General features: G+C 44.0%; 2 protein-coding genes across 2 annotated transcripts in view; one reads left to right on the top strand and one right to left on the bottom strand.

Moving 5' to 3' along the window:
• Nucleotides 1–376: 376 nt before the first annotated feature.
• On the top strand, nucleotides 377–7,727 carry SSR3 (signal sequence receptor subunit 3). Its single transcript, XM_035133905.3, has 5 exons — nucleotides 377–572; nucleotides 2,789–2,915; nucleotides 4,221–4,319; nucleotides 5,055–5,186; nucleotides 7,328–7,727. The coding sequence occupies exons 1-5, from the start codon at nucleotides 419–421 to the stop codon at nucleotides 7,392–7,394; spliced, it is 579 nt and encodes a 192-aa protein (XP_034989796.1). The 5' UTR covers nucleotides 377–418; the 3' UTR covers nucleotides 7,395–7,727.
• Nucleotides 7,728–13,632: 5,905 nt separating this feature from the next.
• The window catches only part of KCNAB1 (potassium voltage-gated channel subfamily A regulatory beta subunit 1), a 181,678-nt gene continuing 172,968 nt past the window's right edge, over nucleotides 13,633–22,342 (bottom strand). Inside the window, exons 12-14 of the mRNA XM_088669836.1 lie at nucleotides 21,361–21,481; nucleotides 15,643–15,731; nucleotides 13,633–15,433 (exon numbers count right to left, since the gene is read on the bottom strand). Coding sequence (XP_088525962.1) covers nucleotides 15,344–15,433; nucleotides 15,643–15,731; nucleotides 21,361–21,481 — 300 coding nt within the window. The 3' untranslated portion in view covers nucleotides 13,633–15,343. The remainder of the gene's footprint in view (nucleotides 15,434–15,642; nucleotides 15,732–21,360; nucleotides 21,482–22,342) is intronic.

Raw genomic sequence — 22,342 nt, 5'->3', positions numbered from 1 at the left:
AAAGCCAATAAGACTCCGCCCATAAGCCCCGCCCCTGAATCCAAGCAAAGGACACGTCAGCCGAGTCCTGATGACCCGGATGTTTTAGAGGCTCGGCCCAATTCGTCTTGCTTATTACTTGTGGAGTTTTTTAATGCTACGCTGACTTACTCTCTGCTATTTTCCAAACACTCGTAGCTCCGCGGTAGAGATAACAATTCTATCGAGAGAAACGGGGCAGCGGCGGTTGGGGGTGTGGAATTGACGGGCGGCAGCGGAAGTACTCTGTGAGGAGAGCGGCCGTTGGTCGGCGGAAGTCCCGTCTCCCAGGCCGTTGCGACGCGTGTGCTTTCGTGGGCGAATACGGCAGCCGCGCGGGGTCAGTCCCGGTCTTCCTTCCGAGCTCGAGAGGCAAAAGGAGTAGGAGGCAGCGGCGGCGATGGCTCCTAAGGGCGGCAGCGGCGGCAGCAGCGGCGGGGGCCGCCAGCAGTCCGAGGAGGAGCTTCTCCTGCAGGATTTCAGCCGTAACTTGTCGGCTAAGTCGTCGGCGCTCTTCTTCGGCAACGCGTTCATCGTCTCTGCCATCCCCATCTGTGAGTGAGGAAGGGTTGGGTTGCCACGTCTCTCTTTCTTCCCCGTTTTCGGGCGAATCCGGATAGGGAAGGCCTCAGGATTTCGGGGTTCGAAGGGGACCCCCGAATGTCATCCAGCCCCAACCCCCCGCTGCAGTGCAGGGGCCACAACTAGAGAGGCCCTGACGGACGTTCCTCCGACCTAGAATCACGGAATTGCAGAATTGGAATGGATCCCCTTCTGGGGTCATCTAATCGAACCCCCCATACTGCAATGCAGGAATCTCAAAACGTCCGTGACAGATGAGGCTATTCAGCTTCTACCTTAAAAACCTCCCAAGGAAGGTGTCCCCCACCCAGTGTTAGAAGCGGAGATAGGAAAGTTAGGAGCTAAATGGTGCCTTAAACGTAGGATATGGGCGTCACAGTATATAAAACAAGAATACAAAGCTGAAAATGAATGAATGGCAGCTAAAATATTACGTTCATTTTTCACATGGTCTAGTCCTTCCCCTGCCCGCCCCCCCTAATCCCCTAATATTCTTAAGAGCCTCTCTTCTCCAGTCTCTGGAGAGTAGCTGGAAGTGGGAAGGCAGAAAAAGGTCCTCCTTTCCTTCCACTCTGCAGTGGAAGCTGCTCAGTACTGCGTCCAGAGCTCAGAAACTGTAATATACTCAGAGCTTGTAATATATACTTTAGGCTCCATGCAAAATTATAGAAGTGCCTGAATACCACTGATTCTCACTAAAGGGGATAACGTGCTGATGTGAGAAAAATAAACAAAATTGGGGTCTCATCCACACTTTCTTTGCCCTTCCACTTCCCCATAGTAAAACTCGTGGTTTAGTGTTGATTTGGAACAACAGCAACCGAGTTTCCTGTGGATTGTTGTTCTGTGTGGGTTTCCTGGAGGAACGTGGTTGGGCAAAGACAAAACCACAGCCCTGTGCCTAGAAAGCACTAGACAAGCATTAAACTGCCCAAACCTGTGTTTTCTAGGCACAGGACAAGTGGAAGTGTAGAAAGCCCTACGTCAGGTTTCTAGGGTCTCTGTGTGTTTTAAGGCTTTGAAGAGCAACAAGTTAAAAAAACTAGTAAGAATAATAGACCACTAGGTGGCATTGCTACACCTTTGTTGGGCGTTATCATGTTCGTTGACTGTAGTTAGTAAAATGAAGAGAAAAGGCAAATGTGCTTGAGAAATCAGTTTCACACAATGCTTCTGAAGCTATGCATCCTTGTGAATGTGGCATTCTGTTAGTTGTTGGGTCAGTCCAAAGATGACTTATTTCTTTCACTTTCAGATATTCCCTTTCCTTTATTATTTTGCATGTTCTTTTTCAGGCAAAGGAAGACATATATGGTAAAAGGTAGAATAGAAAGATTAGCCAAAACAGTATGTAAACTGGAGATATATTGTCCAGCTAATCAACATGAGTAGCTGCCTTATACAGTGGTACCTCTAGTTATGAACTTAATTTGTTCTGGAGGTCCGTTCTTAACCTGAAACTGTTCTTAACCAGACGCATGCTTTCGCCACTGTGCCGCCAGCACACGATTTTCATTCTCATCCTGGGGCAAAGTTCCCAACTCGAGGTAACTCTTCCAGGTTAGCAGAGTTTGTAACCTGAAACGTTTGTAACCTGAGGCATTTGTAACTTGAGGTACCACTGTATAGAGGTGGGCCTGTTGGTCCATCTAGTCAGCAACCTTTTTCATCCATGGGCCGGTCCACCGTCCCTCAGACCATGTGGTGGGCCGGACTATATTTTGAAGAAAAGAATGAACGAATTCCTATGCCCCACAAATAACGCAGAGATGCATTTTAAATAAAAGGACACATTCTACTCATGTAAAAACATGCTGATTCCCAGACCGTCCGCAGGCCGGATTGAGAAGGCGATTGGGCCGCATCCGGCCCATGGGCCTGAGGTTACCTACCCCTGATCTAGCTAAACTGACTGGCAGTGGCTTTCCAGGGGTTAAAACTGGAGACACGTTGCTGGGGAAACCCAGCCAGATGGGTGTGGTATAAATAAATAATAGAAACACGTTCTGCATGTGACCATTCTTTTGAATGAAGAAGGAAGTTTTAATAATAAGACAGTATATCTAGTTGATAATGTCTTGAACAAATCAAGTCATTCATGTGTTGAGGTATTGATGTCCGGTCTGCTGTGCCGCTTACTGTGGAGACTTCAAATATCTTAACCACCTGCACAATGTTTTTTCCTTAGGGCTCTACTGGCGAATATGGCACATGGATCTTGTTCAGTCAGCAGTCCTCTACAGCGTTATGACCCTTGTCAGTACATATCTGGTGGCCTTTGCCTACAAGAACGTAAAGTTTGTTCTTAAGCACAAGTAAGCATTTGGACAGTTCATTTATATTTCTAGTGCTTGGGGGTGGGTTATAATGTTTATGGGGAAAATGCATGGGAGCTAGCAAACATCTTGTGATGTCCCCTCAAACGTCGTCTTTAGTGATCACTCGTAGCCCAGTAAGATTGTCTTCCATAAACACGGTTTTAACAATGAGTCCGTAAGTGACTGTGGAGGCCAATTCTGGATCCACACGTCCTTCCACAGTGGGGACATTGGTTTCCGGGCGGGAGTTGATCATGGTGTGGATTTGCCAAGCGTGCCTTCCTCTTAGCACGTTTCTCCCTTGTGTCCTGAGATTGAGTGTCTTCAAAGCCCATGACACCTTTGATAAAGGCTGTTCTCCAACTGGAGCGCTTGCAGGCCAGTGTTTCCCAGTTGTCAGTGTTTATACTACATTTTTTTTAGATTACATCACCCTGACTACTAAAAACCATTTCAGATCATCCTTGCTGTATTTCTGGAGATGGTCTTTGGAGGGTCTGAACCAAGACATTTCCAGAACTAGGCAATACCCGTTAAAGTTAATAGCATAGCTTTACATGACCTTTAATTTTGGACAAAAAATATTTTGAATGGACGTTTTCTTTGGAAGAAGAGCACTTCTACTTAAATCAGGGTGGTCCAAGCGGGCCGCAGGCCACACGATGAATTATTTTTCTGTATCATAAATTAAAGTGTTCACAATAGGTTTAATAATACTTAATAGAAACAATTAATATATATAATTAAACACACAATATATTTAATTATTAAATTAATTTAATAAACAGATGTATGCACTTTCATTAGGAATGCATGACACAAAAAATAAGGCTTTAAGGTTTCTTTTATCTTGAACATTGCCGAAGGCCGCCAAGAACGCCTTGTGGGCTGCAGGTTAGATTATTCTGACTTAGACCGTAGTAAATATTCATGCATCCTGCTCCTAGTTGGATGGTTCCAGCTGTTTGTTTCTTCATCAGTGAACTCTGTGTTGTAGCTAACAGTTATATTTGGAGTAAACCTACAAACATCAATGGGTCTAAGTTAGCCTCGGCTATTCTTTTCAGCCAGCCAATTAACATTGGTTACAGCCTTGTGATTGGAATAGTTGAGATGGGGCTTGCCGGCCTTGTGGCTCCACAATACGGACAGTGGTCTTTGACATTACGTTCCAGTTCATACCTAATGGCACTTTCAGGGTGATGTGTGTGGGCATTTTATGAAATGGCTAGTATCCTTGAATTTATTCTGATCTCCCCCCTCCCCCCAGATATCTGGAATGTAAAATGCTTTCTCTTTCAGAGTAGCCCAGAAGAGGGAAGATGCCGTTTCCAAAGAAGTAACTCGAAAGCTCTCTGAAGCAGACAATAGGAAGATGTCGCGCAAGGAGAAAGATGAGAGGTGACAGTCAAATGCATTGTACAGCTTTGTTTGCAGGCAACCTGAATTACACCCCTCTTCATAAAGAGGGATTTATTTCTGTGGTTTTGTATTTGTTTTGACTTGGCTTGTTGATTACCAACATCTTAATGCCTACATGACTTTGTTTTGGGCTGTGACATACAGATGTCACCAGTATATTTTTTAAAGCAGCGTGGTTTGTGTATAGTTCACCATTTTATATAACTTGATGCATTAGAAATGCTTTAAAAAGCGTTTTTATCATCCTAAAAAAGCTCTTCAGTGGTGCTAGATTGAATACTTGGCAATAACTTCCCAACCTAAGCTTCTAATTCTTCATTAAGTTACTATTTCATAGCAGGAGATTCAATCTTGCTTTATTGAGCTATGTGCTTTTTTTTTTAAAGATCTCTAATAGCTAGAAACAAAGGCTACATTCAGACAGCAATTTTTTTACCTTTCTCCTGATGCATCTACACCTGATAATTCCAACATTTTATGCAATCTTTCACACAGTGTAAAAACTGCTTTTGGAAATCTAATGGAAATTTGGTGCTCATTACTGTGTTTCCAAAAAAAAACAACAACCCTGTTTGCCTATTGACAGGTGCCTTCACTGTACTCCTTTTGACTCTTAAATATCCTTTTTTCAGAAACTGGAATTTATTTAGCATTTACCGTAGGTCATTTGTCAGTAGAAAAAATATGCCTGAAATGCTGCTTTTGCCTCTGCAGAATTTTGTGGAAGAAGAACGAAGTAGCAGACTACGAAGCAACGACATTCTCCATCTTCTACAACAATACACTCTTCCTGGTCTTGGTCATCATTGCCTCCTTTTTTCTGTTGAAGAACTTCAATCCCACCGTGTATCCTTTCCTTCCAAAAATTTCAAGTACTTCGAGATAGATGGGTTGCATAAGTCGGGTGCGGTAGCTGTACTCAGTTTCAGGGCCTGTAATTCAAAGAAACTGGACAGATTATGGATACAGTTGTAGCAAGGACAGACAACTTTGCACATGCCACCACAACTGTAGAGCAAATAGTTCCAGGGCGCCGTGAGCACAAAGCAAATAGTCCTGCCAGTAATAGAACAGAACAGAATATATGGACGGTATTGTGACACTATTTTATTAGAGACAAAATTACAGGGATGTGTGGGGAATAAATAATAAAATTATTAAAAGTGACCAGCTAACTGATTGTTACTGAAGTGGAGGTACTTGGGACATTCAGGTTCTTAATCTCTGTAAAAGTTTCCAGTCCTCCTTAGGATTCTCCCCCACCCCCCTCTGGAAATGTAGGCATTCTAAAAATAAAAAATTGCTTTTAATGGCAACTGCCATATGTCATTTTCTCCTGCTTGGCAGGGGGTTGGACTGGATGGCCCTTGTGGTCTCTTCCAACTCTATGATTCTATGATTTTCTGGACATATTTCTTCCCTTTTGCACAGCCACCAGTAACCCACAATCAGAAAGAAGCCTCTGTTGATGTGGGGAAGCTTTTGTGGCATCATTGATACTCATTCTAAACTCGGATATACAAACCAATTGCCGAATGGCACCTTAAACCCTGGATACAGTTGCCGCAGCAGAATGTCTGCCAGTGTGGTTTGGTGGTTAGAGTGTTGGACTAGGACCTGGGAGATCAGGGTTCAAATCCTCACTCAAACATGAAGCTCACTGGGTGACCTTGGGCCAGTCACAGCCTCTTAACCTACTTCACAGGGTCGTTGTAGGGATTAACTGAGGAGCAGGTGAACCATGTATTATTGGGGAAAGGTGGGATATAAATGCAATAGATAAGCTCTTCTGCTTACCTGTTTAAGAAACCTGGGGAGGCCAGTCATAATGAGATTTCAGTTGCCAACCTGGCATCCACATGGTCTCCACATGGTTGCAATTGGATGATTTCTAACACTGTTCTAGAGCTGTTTTGAGGGGTCATTGTTTCCCCTTGGGCACAAGTACTGTTGTTTGTGCCAAGGTCCTGCACAGTACAGGTGAGCTATGTGTAGGCCTTATGCTCAGGGTAGGTTACTCCAGATGTAGCTTCCTGTGGGGCTTTCTCTAACCAGCTTACCTTTATATGGGAGTCAATTGATAGGTTTTCTGGCACCAGGTAGGATTGCTTTTCAGCCACAGTGGCATATTCCTCAGCTGTTCCATAGGACTGGGCTATAGGTACAGGGGCAACAGCTTGTTCTGCTTGAGGGTTGCTTTTGAGGAGCAGGTGGGTGAATGTCAAGGGTCTTGCTTCCCTCTCCAATTGCGATTGCAAGCCAGTCCTTTGATCACAAGCTCCTCTACTTACATAGAATCATAGAACTGCTCTTGGAAGGGACCCTGGGGGGTCATCTAGCCCAACGTCCTGCAATTCAGGGATCTTATTTGCCCAGTGCAAGGCTCAAAGCCACGACTGAGGTTAAAGAGTCTCACACCCTACCAACTGAGCTATCTCACAGGCCTCTTGCTTCTGGGATGGGATGTATAGGGATGTGTATATATGTATGGGTTTGATTCTTGGACTTGAGTTAAATCCCTATTTACACGATATCCTGTTTTTGTATGGGCTGTCCCCTGAGCCCGCTAGATGACATCGCAAGGGATCGTTGCCTTAGGAGAGCGAGAAAAATTATCGGGGACGATTCACACCCTGGCCAGCACCTCTTTAATCTTCTACCCTCGGGCAGGAGATATAGAAGTATAATCAGTCGTACCAACAAGCTAAAAAACAGTTTCTATCCGTGGGCTGTTAGGCTGCTGAACAAAAAATAATATAGTGCAACTGACTTTCGGGGTTGGTGTGGGGGGGAGGGAGGCTCGGTTAATTTCATTGTACACAGGTTGTAGATTGACAATAAAGGTATTATTATTATTATTATTATTATTATTATTATTATTATTATTATTATTATTATTATAGCAGTTGTGATGGTTGTGAGCATTGGGAGATATACTTACCATCCTGAGTGTTCGGGCTTTCATCCTTAACATGCCGCTTTATCAGAAATTACATCCTGTCCATCAGCGCTTCGTCTGGATTGATTGCTTTGCTGTCTACAGGTTCCAAGTAGACAGAATTGTTTGCATGGGCCAGTCCTATCCAGCCACACTCAGCAGCCTGGATAGAGAGGTGTTGCTTTTTTATAGCTTGGAAACATGAGAAACTAGTTTTTACGAGAAAACTACAGATTACGGAAATACAGATTACGGTTCCTTCATAAAATAACAAAAATGAGTGCACCAGGTACTGCCATTTTAGCCCATGAAATTGTTTTTCAGAACACAAATATGTTACAAATAAGTTGCTCTTTTTTCTGCCAATGAGATGGGCTTTGTTGACTTCGAGCAGTGACTTCATCCCGTAACCTTTTGTAATCATGTTTGAATAAAAGCTTAAAAGAAAATACAGCCTGAAGTGTCTTCCATTGTGATAGTATCCTGTTTTCTGTTCTCTGCATTGCAGTCTTTAAATAAATTTTCACTGTGTTTAGTTGAACTTACTCTTCGGATAATGCATAGATTGCAGGCTTTTCCCGGTTTTTCCAGTCCTTTTATCTTGTGGGTAAGGAATGTTTTCCTTCTTGCTTCCATTGCAGAAAAGATTCTCACCCCCATCATAGGGTGAAAACTGAAAACGTGAGTTTCCATCAACTTATTTGGTTCAGACTTGTTAATTCACGGCAGTTGCCAATACTGAAATAGCATGCCATAAAAATACATCCTGCTTTAATTAAAACTGAACTCACCCTGTGCTAAACTGAAATGAGATGAGTTTTAATATTCTAGTTTAGTCTCATGTTTCCCTTTCTGTAGGCACCTCTTTTTTCAAATAATTTTTATTCATTTTATAATCAGACATCATACAACAAAAACATAAACAAAACAAATACATCACAAAACAAAAATGCTAAACAGTACACAGAACGATAAAAATAACATAAGAAACACTTAAACAAGGTACAAACAAACATATCAAATACTTTTTAACCTCATATTTTACTTAGCATTGTCTTGAGGACTTCCTCAAATCCCACCATTCTGATTATCATTTTTAAAATTGTTTTTATCCTTATATATGAAAATTGTTTTCATATATCCAAATTTCAACCATTATTATCTAAACCAGCTATTATTTTAAACTATTCATATTTCTAAAGCATTCTTCTCTTTTTTCTTTTTAACTTATTATCCACCTTCTATCCCCAAATCCCCAGGCCTCCTCCTGTCACGAGAAGGTCTCAGAGCAAACGGACAGTCAAAAGTGGTCCTTTTTATAATTAGACTTCTCCCCCCGAAGCTCCCCCCGCCACCAGGAGGCTCCAGAGTGGAGAGGAGGAACAGAGGTGGCGAGCAGCCCAACCATCTAGCTACACATACAATCACTATTTAGCTATCTTAAACATATTTCTCAATTTCTCATATTTCTAAACGTATTTTTCACATACATCTCATACTTTTCCTTCCCTAGCCTAATATTTCCGCCAAGAAAACTTCATGCTGTTACTCATTCCTTTAATTTCACATATAACTTCTACCTTTTTATTTTTTCCATCTATTTTCTGTCTCTCCCCCCCGGTCTCTTTCCTCCAATTGATGCAGCAAGTTCCATAGAAACACATTCCATTCCTTTATGACATCATAATAGGTCTCGCTGATTCTCCTGGGGTGCCAATTCCAGGGTTAAGAGAGGCTTTCCCCTGTCCCAATTACCGATTTTTGCAGGGGGGAAATACTCTTCCCCCCTTTACCCTGCCTTAAGGGGAATATAGGTTCATTCCTTGGAGGTTTAAACCACTCCAAATTTCTTTATGGCTTCGGAACACGTTACTGCTTCCCAGTCTCTCAGTGGGTAGAGATCGACTCCCGTTTTTTGCATCCCTCATCCGTGGCAATATTTTCCGAATTTAAATCCAATAGTTCAAATTACTCACTGTTCTTTTTGAAAAAAAAATTCTTTGGAAGAATTGACCGCTGCTGTCTCCGAGTTTTGCAGCTTCGCGCTGTTAGAGTTAGCGGTCTTTGTCCGTGCGCCGCAGCTCTACCTCCTTTCTCTCAGGGGCTCAAAACAGAGCCGAACTGGGGAGGGGGGAGCCTGCTAATGGCGCCCGCTGGACGTCCAGTCCCTCAAACGCTCAATTTGGGGCTCTTCAGGGGGGTCCGCTGCGCTGGAGCGGTTCCCCCACCTCTGAAGCGCCGAGGTCCACTCTTTTGAACGGACCTCCAACTGAGAAGATGGCACGGTCAACCGGAAGTCTTCTGTAGGCACCTCTTAATGCTAGCTGATATATGCCACAATTCCCGATCTGCTACATACAAATCATTTTGGGGGGGTCTACCCTTCCCCCACCAAACCACTACCCTTCATATTAACCTGTTTCTCCGAAAATACGACGTAGCCATAAAATAAGCAGTAGCAGGATTTTTAAGCATTCAAGGACTATAAGCCATACCCGAAAATAAGACATAGTGATAGGCACAGCAGCAATGCTGGCTGTGGCAGGAGGAGGAGGAGGAAAAAAAAAAGACACCCCCTGAAAATAAGCCATAAATATAAGACGGTGTCTTATTTTTGGAGAAACACGGTATAACAAGGAAACGGAAGCAATGATTGAAGGTGTAGCAAAGAGGACGGAAGCTTAACAAAAGATGATTCAGTGAGGAGTGAGGTTTGTCTGCTGCAAGGGGATGCATGATGATCACTGATAATTTTAATTTGGTATACATCACTGTCTAAAGAAATTTTGCATGTGGGATGTGTGAGGCTTTATCCAGTAGTAGGAACCCTAGCATCTGAAATGAAACTGCATGCAACAGTCATCTAATAATTTGCAAATGAGGCTCTCAACCAGATGCCCAAAACCGTTTTTCTAGCATGAGGTCACAAACAGTTAACATTTCTTTATGGAAGGATGGGCTGCAGGTTCACCACCTCTGTTAAAGTTACCTTTCATTCTGCTGGGCAGCACCCCACCCCCACCCCCCTTTTTTTGTAAAAACTTTGAAGGCCATGCTGTATCTTCAAAACTATTGAAAATAAGCTAAATTCATCATTCTATGGCAGGTATGATGATGTCATGGGGCATCACTGAACTGTGTCAGGATTTCATTGGGCAAAAAACTTTGGGGCTGTAGCAGTCGATTCCATGAATTAAGTTTAATTGTTCTCTTATCCTTTCTGCCGTCGATCAGCAGCAACTAGCTGACTTTTCTCTGGAACAGTGGTGATGGAATAACCCTTGTTAAATTGCTTAAAATGTGAAGACATTGGAGGGGGGATGTATGTTAATAGTCACTGGTATGTTATGAGAGACACTGCCCTTTAAATCTGTCTTTAGCTAATGCTCTCGAGGAATGAACATTTTCTTTCCTACAGGCACTCTGCGTAATGTGGTTATCCCTACTGGGAAAGAAAAGTAATATGTATTGATTTTCAAAGTAATGAATCGGAAAGATACAGTCCTATTTTAATCCTAATAATGTAGGCTCTCCACCACTACCCCCCCCCCCCCGCTCCACCACTCCAAACTAATGGATCCAAAGTAATTAAGCTAGGTGCATAAAATGCCTTTATTATGTCCAAGCAGAAATAGAAAGCAGTTCTTAGTATACAGCAGCTGAATTCATTTACACAGACCATTGCTTTGATTAAACACGTTAAAAGAGGAAAAAGTATATTTGTTCTTTAGAACTCAGTGCCTTCTGTAAACTCGATTGCTAGGACTGTCCGATGAACAGTTCAAATGCAAAGGCCCTGCTCGATGGAGGGGAGGGAGGAGGAGGAGGCTGTGATTCAGAAGCTTAAGCTTCACACATGGTGCGACCTATATGTGCAGATGCACCTTTGCTGCTTTCTGTGAGAAGGTACATGTTCCATGTTCTAACCCAGACTTAACCCTGTAAGTTCATTGCAGCGGCTGGAGCAAATCTTTGGTGAAGAATGAAAACGTAGATCTGTTCGTGCCGCTGAAATGAGCTGAAGAAGTTGTGCCAGGCAGAGAAAGAAGCTTTGCTGCCCAGACCAGATGAATGGAGTTAAGTACGTACGCATAATGCCCCTTCCCCACCAGGTGAACTGGGAGATTTGTGGATATGGAACTTGGCCATTTGCCTTTAGCAACAAGAGCAATTATCCATGAAAACAGGTTTCACATCAGTTGCCCCAGATCCAGGCTATCGTATGCAAAAAAAGATAATAATAATAATAATAATAATAATAATAATAATAATAATAATAATAATAATTAATAATATATTTTTTGTACCCTGCCCATCTGGCTGGGTTTCCCCAGCCACTCTGGGTGGCTTCCATTTTTTTAAAAAAATACATTAAAATGTCACACATTAAAAACTTCCCTGAAGTGCTTGCTCACCATTTTGGAGTAAGGGTACTCATCTGGGACCAGAGTTAGGTAATATGAAATTACTGCTGATAAGGTACAGCAACAAAAAGGAAGCCATTGTGTAGCAGTGGGTATTTAGTATGCTTCTGGATCTGGGTCTTGAGCTGCAATCCTATGGATTAGGCCCCACTGAGCACACAGATTGCAGTTCATGTCTGTCCTTTAGAGTGCAGACTGTGGAAGTGAGATGTAGTAAAATAAAAGGGATATTTGTACTTTCCATATAAATACGGTGTTCCCTGCTCAAAGGCCTTGGCATCTCCCCACCCCCAATTGTATGCACTTATTTATTACAGGGGTAGGGAGCCATTCCAGGTGTTGGCCATGCTGGCTGGGGTTGATACAAGTTAAAGAGTGCAAGATCTGTAGGCTCTCAGGTTCCCCACCTGTGTTTTATAGTAGTAGATCTCAAAACCACTCTTAAGACTTCAATTAGACATGAAAAAGTGGACCTATCCACAAACGTAATAAAACATCTCAGCTGAGAAGACCTCATTTCTGTTGGCCAAGCCCATTGAAGAAGAAGAAGAAGAAGAATTGTCCCTGATAAGGTCTTTGCAGCCCACAAAATCAAAGTATTTGTGGAAAGTAAGAGACGACAGGATTGTAGTTGGGAGGGTGTGCTGTTCCTAGACATAAACGGTGCTTTCAAATGCAATGGTTTGGGGGGTTTCTAGAATACACACACCATATGATAGAGATATACAAATCAAGAGGCACAGAACAGCTGCATTTCATCACTGTGGGATCATTGCCAATTGAATACAACCATGCAAATGGGGCAGGATAGACAGGAGTGGGAAGAAGGGAGAGGAGTTCTCCTTATCTGTATTAATCATCTGCCCATCGAATGAGACAGATGGATGCCACAACAGCCAACAACAACACGTACCCATCAAATGATTGCTTTCAAGAGCAGAACGGTGTGGGATCAGCCTTCTACCTGGCTGTGCTGCCTAGGGCAGATGGATCTTGTACTCCAGAACATTGGAGGGCACCACGTTGGGGGGGGGAAGCTGTTCTAGATTCTTTCTAGTTCTTTGATTGCTGATGCTTATGGGCTGATTTACACACAACACTTGCAATTTTCAGTAAGCCTATGCTGACTTCAATCTGGGACGCGGGTGGCGCTGTGGGTTAAACCACAGAGCCTAGAGCTTGCTGATCAGAAGGTTGGCAGTTTGAATCCCCGTTGCTCGGTCCCTGCTCCTGCCAACCTAGCAGTTCGAAAGCACGAAGTGCAAGTAGATAAATAGGTACCGCTCTGGCGGGAAGGTAAGCAGAGTTTCCGTGCGCTGCTCTGGTTCGCCAGAAGCGGCTTAGTCATGCTGGCCACATGACCTGGAAGCTGTACGCCGGCTCCCTCGGCCAGTAAAGCGAGATGAGTGCCACAATCCCAGAGTCGTTCATGACTAGACCTAATGGTCAGAGGTCTTTTTACCTTTATGCTGACTTCTAGCTACACTGCAAAAGGAGCTTGCCAAAACCAACCAGCTTCCATTTGCACTTGGCAAAGCTTGCTGTTTTTGGCGTCCCACCACTGGTACTTAAAAAAGATGCTCTTGCTGCATCAAGATGCTCTTGTCCATCACAGACCATCCTGTGCCACTGACATGTGCATGTTAAGTCCAGTGCTTGGCAATGCTTACCATTAAGTAGCACAAGATCACTGAAAACTACAGCTGCCATGTGCCAAAACAAGGATTGGGAACCAAAACCCATGATGTAATGATGATCCTAAATACAGTCTGGAAACGAAAGTGAGAAAAGGCAGGGGAGGTTGGGCAAACAAAAACATTTTCTGGGATTCATTAAACTGTGATGAAATGCTTACAAACTGCATCAGGCTTTTTGATGGAGGTACAAAAGGGGAAATGAAGCCCTTTCCAATACACCTTCAGAAAATTGTACAACTTTGCACATTTTGTACATTTATTATACATTATATTAGTTAAGTTTAAGTAATCAAAGTTGCAGTAACTACGTTTACAAGCTGCCAAAAATAAAGCAGGTTCTAATAAAAGAGCATTTAATTATGGCATTTTTTATTTCCGTTTTTGCAGCAGCAAAATGATTATGTGAATTTTACTTGCCTAGCCTAGCCCTTTTCAGCCTGATCCTAAGCACGCTGACTCAGGTGGGGGGACCTCTGTTTTGATGGTGCAAACCTCTAGGGGGGGAACATGTGGCCCTCTCCAGATGTTTTTGGACTCCCAGCTCCCATCAACCACTATGGCCAGCAGTTAAGGATAAATGGGTGTTGTTTTCCAGCAACATCGGGAAAGCTGAAGGTAAACCACCTCTGCTTTAAGCAGGTGATAGAACTACAGCCTTTACTCTTTTTATTTTTAAATGCAGTAAAGCTAATGGCTACAATCTCCCTGCCCCTCCCCCAATGGGGCATGTAAAGCATACGCATTCAGTCCTGTGAACTTTTCATTGGAATTAAATCCCAGTGTGTTCAATAGCATAGCTGCCAAGTCTCCCGTATTCCCCGGGAAACCCCCGTTTTTCCAGCTGTTCCCAGCCAAAAAAATGGATTTTTTTGTTTTCCCCCGGTTTATTCTGGCATGGTGGCCATTTTGGAACTGGGCGGAGCATGCTGGCGACTTCTGGTGCGGTGGCCATTTTGGAACTGGGCAGAGCAGCATCAAAAGTCACTTCTGAGCATGCTCCGCCCAGTTCCAAAATGGCGGCAGCGCTACTTCCGGTCTGCTACCTCCGGTCTGATCCCTTATTTTTCAGGCAGGAACTTGGCAGGTATGGTTCAATAGGGCTTACTTAAGTGTGCACAGAAGTGTAGCCAATGGTTGCTTAGCTTTGGATGGATCATGTCCATCCCCCCCCCCCGATGAATCTGGAGTTACTACATACAACCTGCCCCTGAAATCCTAAAATAACTGACAGGCATAGATGCCATCCTCTGTAATTCTTTGATTTTCTGCCTTTAAAGGGATAGCCCGTCCTCCCCTAAACAAAGTCCAAACTAGGCTAGTACCCTAGAACTAATATCCAGCATAAAAAAATGCAAATGGAAAAAAACCCTGAACTTACTCATCTTCGAGATAGCTCGAAGAATTTTTATGCTTGAAATTGTCTGATATGCGTCTTTGACCTAAGCCTTTACCTGTATCTGGTTTTTGTGTTAGTTGAAAAAATATATCTGTACATCCTTCTTCTAATTTCCAAGTAACTAAAGCTTAGAAGAAATCTCTTATTGTTTCTTTACAATGTGTATTTTCACTGCATAAATGGGAAGTGCCGAGAGGATAATAAGGGTCAACGGGGAGCGGGCACGACCCGGCGAGAAGTTGTGCACAAACCCTGCGGAAATGAATGCTAGCACACAATGTCCTGCATGATCTCATTCGTTTCAACAGGGTTTGTGCTGGAGAATCTGACCATAGTAAAAAAAAAAGAAGAAGCAAAAAAGCAAAGGCAATCTCAGCTGTAAAGAGAGATCGGCTGTGCTTCTGGATTCCGGTGCAGCACGCTGCCTTGGAGAATCTAGTAAACAACAGAGACTGCCGAATAATTCTAACCGGATAGTATTGACTTGGTACTGTACTAAGTACAGAGCGCTATTTTAGCCATGCAGTCCAGTTTAATCATGCAATGCATTAGGACCTGTAGTCCTTCTTGCTGTAAGGTTTGTTTCCCAAGATGTTATCGATCTCGTTCACAATGTGGGACGTCATCTTCGGAAGAACCTGTAAGCATAAAAGCAGGCAGCATACGTTCAGGATTATTATGTCCTTTCAGTTAGCCAACTAAAACAAAAATGACATTTTGCTCCAAAGGAATGCACGCAAAGATGGGCTATGTGCTGAGTTCAGAATTTACATACGTTTGAATAAATTCGCCTATTTTGCTCGTTCCATTTGCTTCGGCTCATCGCAAAGCAGGATTTTGTACTTGCCTGTATGGCACCAAGATTCTCTATTAGCTGCTCTGGATTGGAAGATCCTAGAAGGACAGAGCTCACACCCTCGTTACGTAGACACCATGCTGGGAAGACAGAAAAGCCCATGGCTGTGTTAGGACCGGTATCGGTTGATGCTGGTGAGCAGCCTGGTTCAGAGGCTTATCTCATGCAGTGGTTAAGACCTTATCATTCAGACATTTTTCCAGATGGGTTTTTGGTTTTTTTTTTTAAACACCGCTGTGATAAGAAGAAAAGAAATTATGTGGCACTTGGCTACAAACAAAACTTGCTTATGCCTGTTATAAAATCATATTTGGGGGGGGGGTTGCAGGACACCATTACTAATGAGCAGAGAGGGGTGGCCGAACCTGACAGCTGCAGTTACCCAGAATCCCTCTCAACACCACCTTCTTCGCCTCTGCTCCACTCCAGAGACCCGCACCCCTCCCGCTTGGACTCAACCCTGCCTTAAGGAAGGCTTAAGGATCAGCATATGCGCACATTTCCACATGACTAGCAACTCGGGAGCCATAATTCCCTGTCAATGGTATCTCATTCACAATGGAAGACTCCTCTGAACAAAAGACAGTGATCAACTCTTATGAAAATGTTAATTTCTCTTTGTGTTTAGGAATTCACACCTGGGAGGGGTGATAGGAGGACTAGGAGAGGTGTCAAAAGTGCTCAGATTTCTACCTTGAACCCTCCTTTTTTGTGAGGTATTGATTACATAGCTGTGATGTAGGAATGATGTATTGGGGGGCGTTTCTTGGTGATGGGAAAACTGATAAAAGTGGAGGTTCTCTTTTGTTCTGGGTTCTTTCCTTGTTCTCCTGCGTGAGGGGAAGGACCCTGTTGCAACAGCAAATAAAGGCTTTGCTTCTCAAACTTCTCTGGTTGGCCTCTGTTATATATTCTCCGACCGATGGAGAACCCAATAAGGCTCTTGTGTACCCCATAAGGGAATAAGAGCAGATTTTTGCGTAGAACATGCCCCATTTGCAATCTCTATTGCAGTGACCTGTCAGGGACCAGCTAGACCTTGAAGAGTGGTCACTGGGTACTGAGGAGAGGGCATTGGGAGAATGGGGTGTTGGAGATTGACTTGGATCAGTGATCTGGGGGAACCTGTAACAGCCAGGAATCAAGAGTCAGAGGCAGGAGAAGCTGCAGGACTGAAGAATGAAGAACAGGTGCAGGTGGAGGAAGAGATAGATGAGGCTGGTGTAGAGTCAAAGACCTCCTTCTCCTGCCTGCACCTCTCCTGCTCTGCTGTCTTCCAGGACCAGAAGAGGACTGAGGAGGGAGGAGCAAGCAGAAGCAGGTCACACTCTGACACAGTCTTCACCTGCTTGTGTGTAACTTGGGTGGGGAAGATACATAATCTGAGGCCTCTCTGTTGCTGCAACAGCCTCATCGGGTGCACGGCTAGGAGTAGCTGAGGAACCTATGACTGATAGACATGCCTTTTCCTAACTTGCAAGTGTACTTTTGACAATAAAGAATTAATGCTGCCCTCTGGGCATTCCGTGCTGTGACAGGACACCTTTTCAGCTCAAGGGCCACATTCCTTCTCTAGGCAGCCTTCCAAGGGCCACATGCCAGAGGTAGGTAGAGCCAGAAGCAAAAAGCAGGCAGAGCAACAAAATAAATGAAATTAGGAGCACACAGGTGATGGTGCCGAGGTGAATCGAAATCTATTCTGTGCAGCCACTTTGGGCTATTGGCTTCTGGGGAACGTCCATTGCTATCATGTACTGCCTTTGCTTTCTCCCTGGTTGCAGATGACAAAAAGCTTGCTCCTTTGCTGGTTTGCAAAACTGCGAGGAACGCTTCACGGCTTACATTGTCTAGGCAGCAGTCAGAGAAGTGGGATCAGGCAGCGTTGCTTACCTGGTTTCCCAATGTGGTAACTGACAGAAAGAGACGGAGGGGTGAGGTGATGGGCAGGTTGGTGCGGTGCAGGGGCTAAGGCAGGAGCAGGGAATTAGCTCCACCTCTGTGTCCGCACCATGCCTGCCTTCCTAGTGCCTCGCCTCTCTCAGCTACCAGCAGTGGCCTCGGCATTCGGAAGCCAGGTAACCAGCACTGCCCCATCTTGCTGGCTGCTACAGAATCTGGATTGTTTGTGTGTTTGGTTTTTTTAAAAAAACTTATTCCTGGACTGAATGTATTAGCTGATTCTTTGAAAAGTCACCTGCCAGGGCCAGAAGTCATATCCCTGAGGCTATTTGAACTTCTTCAGACCATTTATCTCCCACCCCGTCACCCCTGTGAAACATTTAAATCGTGTCTTTGGCAAGGCAAGAACGAGACAGCACAGTTAAACATGATTAATGGTCTCTCTCGAATTTCTGCGCTGTGTTAGCTCTATTTTCGCAGCCTGAGTCAATCAGGGCTACACAGCTGTTGGGAGGGAACTGTGCTGGGGAAGAAAAAAAAAGATTAAAGGGGAAAAAACCCAGTTCTGCTCATGATTATTTCATAGCAATCGCTAGCCCAACTTTGTTGCTGTCGTCCATAAAAACAGTTATTCTTCCCACCCCCTAAGATAATGCAGTCAGTAACTGTATCTAGTATGCGACAAGGTACTTGGATGGCTTTGTAAATATTTGCATTCTATAACCAGGCTTGCTGTATTGCTGGGTAAAACAATAGACATCCTGGAAAAGACAGCATTTTTACTGCGGCAACAGGCAGAAGGAAATTAGGGGATAAATCACAGGTCAGGGGTAGAGCATTTCTTTTCTGGCAAAAGAACCCATGCTTGATCCTTGACATCTCCAATTAAAAGGGTCTCGGAGTCGGAGGATATATCTGCCTGAGACCCCCAGGAGATCTACTGCTAGAATAAACAGCACTGGGCTACATGGAGCAATGTTCTGATTCAGTATAAGGCAGCAGCGTACATTCATTCTCCGCTAGGTCTTTGTGGGTCACCTGAAGATTTGGCTTGGATCCATATTGGGAGGGATTTGCAAGTGGAAATCGGGGAGAAGTTTGATCCAGTTCACATTTTTAGGTAAACTTACCTAATTTGTGCTGCCCGAAACAAGGTGTGAACTAAAACAAAAGCAATCTTCAAATTTCGCAGTCCTTTGAATTTTGCAATGCAGTTTATCAAGTCAAGTAGCACATACAAAAATGCATGTACAGTGCTGGAGTAAAGTGTACATAAAAATGCACAAATCAGTGAAACAAATGCCATAAAAATGAATTATGTTGGGGAAAATTTGGCAAAACTGCATACAAATACATGTATATTATACAAATACATGTATATTTGATTGAATTCACTAAAATGGAGATGAAATTTCACAAGGACTTTTGTTTGAATTGCAAACTGATGTGGAGAACTGATAAAATTTGGACAATGAGAGAAACAAAAAATGACAGATTGGCCCATCCCTACATGTACTTGCAAGTGCAAAACCACAGGAGCTGAGAATACCAGTGCTGGTGAGGGACCAGGGGCCAGTGTGTGTTCCACGTTAGCCTGAAAAACCCAAGTCTAAATCAGAATACTATCTTGCCTCTGTCAGTCATGGTAACATCCTTTGCAAATATGAGAAGAACAATTATCCCCTGTCAGAAGCTGTTATCTAATCAGATTCTGCTATGTGGGAATTATCTCCTTTACAAGGGGATTGATCTTTATTGCCCTAACTGTGAACCGTCCTAGTGTTTTGAAAGGACTTCCTTCTAAATCAGGGATAGTTAATGTGGTTCCGGCCAGATGTGGAACTTCAACTCCCATCAGCCCCAGCCAACATAGCCAATGGTCAGTGACGATGGGAACAGTTGTCCAACAACATCTGGAAGCTGCCATATTGGAGACCCCCATAGCTTTTCCTCTTCGCTGGCAAGTCTTTTAGCCTCTTTCCCAAAGGGATGCTGCATCTGTTCCTTAGAATTTCATGGTACACTCAATTTGTTTTAATCAGGGTTGCAATTAATTAATGTTTAATTTGTTAATGATTATTTGATTAAACCCTTTCAATCAGCCAAATAGTGTCCCTGATTTAATCAGCCAGAAGGTTTTTGGTTTTTTTTTTTTAAAAAAATTATTTTTAATGCAAGTACTACCTTAAAAGAGCATTCCCCTTTTCTTTCACATAGTAGGGATCGTCTAAGATTATGCTTGCTATGTCAATGTGGTGCACATTATCTAGAAACACGTACGCTTCCTACTTCAGAAATATGGTTTTTACCCCTCCAGTAAATATATGCAAACGTAATCCATAACTGTAAGGGGCAGGGAGTACAGAAAGCCCCCTCCCATCCTGAGGAGCAGCTCCTCCACCAGCAGCGAAGCCAGCGGGGAGGGGGAAGAGTTGAGTGAGGAAAGAGAAAGGAGGAGACAGGGCTCTGGCAGCATAGGAGAGCCCCTGCTACACATAGGGGAGGAAGAGAGAGAGGAGGAAAAGGGGGAGAAGGAAAACAGGGAAAGGAGGCCCTTCTTCCCTCCGGTTCCAGAATTACGCAGGAGAAGGCGGGGAAGACGATTTGGCGTGCCCAGACTCTCATGCTGGAAGAGAACGCGGGGCGCGCCATTCTCGGGTTCTGGTTCGGACTAGAAGGATGTACCCTGTATAGCTGGATCACTGTATATAGACTGCACTTAATAAAACCTTAAAAGGCAAGAATGTGGAGAGTCGTTACTCTAGAGTAGTCACAACAACCCTCCTGTGACAATAACCATAAACCAGCTGAAACTCATATGACAAGGGGCATGGTTCACTGGTAGAGCAAAAGGTCTTAGGCTCATTCCTTGGCATGCATCTCTAAGTAGGGCTGGGAGAGAACTCTGTCTGAAATGCTAGATACTACTACTACTACTACTACTACTACTACTACTACTACTACTACTACTAATTTATTATTTATACCCCACCCACTCTGGGTCAATACTGACCTAGATGGTCCAAAGAACTCAGTACAGTCATACCTTGGTTGTTGAATGCCTTGGTACTCGTATGTTTCAGCTCTCAAACAATCAAAACTTGAAAGTTAGTGTTCCGGTTTCCGAACATTTTTTTGGAAGCCAAACAGACTTCCGGAACGCATTCGAAAACCAAGGTACGACTGTATATGATAGCTTCCTATGATCCTTAATTGATCATAAGAAGCTTGATTAAGTTGTGTGTTGTTTCTTTATGCCACCCTCAGCTTTCGAAAAGCAGTATAGAAATGATTTAGATAAATGCATAAATAAAATTAGCTACTGAAGACCACTGCGACCAACTCTCAAAAAAGGCATTCGATAAGTTCCTCCTTTGCATTGCAAGTAGCTCACAGTGCCAGCCCAACTGAACATCACTAATGATATAGGTTTTTTGGTGTGTGTGTGTGTGTGTGTGTGTGTGTGTGTGTGTGTATTCATCTCTGTGATCTTGACATAATAATAGTGCATTAGTGGTGGATTAAGGGGCTATATTGTAACCAAAGAGGGATTCTCCACCCCACTCCCCAACATTTGTGGTATGGAATTTGTGGTATGAAAAGTTGCAGGATTTCAGCAGAAAGTTACACGATATGCACTGATTGGAGGTGAAGCAGTGTGACTGCCCCCAAACCCGAGCAGGCAGAAACAGTATTGAATGCGGAGTTGTGTCTGACTTCGCTGATAGCATCATGAATATGAATAGTTATGAATACACAATGCAAAAGACACCTGGAGGTGCCCAGAGGGGGACTCCTAGAATCACTCACCAACAGCCAGCTGAGGTAGGGTGCATCCAAGGCGTTCAGCAATGGGGAAGAGATCTTTCAGCTTCGATTGCTGTTTTCTCCCCTCCTCACTCACAATCTTCTCCTTTAGCCACTGATAGCACTGGGGAAACAGAAGACAAGAAGATATTAAAACCAAGGCAAACCTTAGAACTCTGCAGTTTAAATCATGCCCAAATAGGAGCACTGCACTGTTAGAGCTGCTCTATATGTCACAAGGCCTCTCCTCTTCACGGAGGGGAGGTGTTGTGAGCAGGAACGGCTTCCCACGCTCACATTCAGCCCCCTGCACCACTGAGTCCTGTGCCCACATCACGCCCACTAGCCAGCCTATACGGCTGGGTGGGGGTGTGGCTTAGCTGTATTTCAATGACTGCGGGCACACGGACTCTCCCTTCTTGTTTCTGGCTTCCTCAGATCACCCGCTCACCCTCCCTTAGGTTTTTTCCTTCGTTTCTTGACCTTGCTATGGACTTCGGTTGGTCGCCTTGGTTGTAGCAAATTGCCACAACTTTGTAAGGTTTTGCGGTTAGGCATTGGAAAACGCGTTGTGTGTCAGAGGGGAGGTTGTGGCCATCACCTATCCCCCGAAGGGCATTCCGTTAAAGGAATCTGGCGGTTGTGGTTCCTGTCCGATACCCTGGTGGTGGCTAGGGCCATGGCTTGACCCCCGGTGATTCTAGGGGAGAGCTTCTAGTTGATTTGCATCAACAAGCTCCCCCTACTGGTTGTTAACCCTTGTGTGACTCCTGGCAGAGCGGGCAGGAGTCAAGTATAGTCTGTCGGATGCAATGCCTAAGCCAGGCACCCCCAAACTGCGGCCCTCCAGATGTTTTGGCCTACAACTCCCATGACCCCTAGCTAACAGGACCTGTGTTCGGGGAAGATGGGAATTGTAGTCCAAAACATCTGGAGGGCCAAAGTTTGGGGGACTTAGCCAATACCACTCACATTTTGTAACCAA

This window comes from Zootoca vivipara, chromosome 5 (genome assembly GCF_965207765.1).
Source record: "Zootoca vivipara chromosome 5, rZooViv2.hap1.1, whole genome shotgun sequence".
Lineage (NCBI taxonomy): Eukaryota > Metazoa > Chordata > Lepidosauria > Squamata > Lacertidae > Zootoca > Zootoca vivipara.
This window is presented reverse-complemented; position numbering and strand designations above follow the sequence as displayed.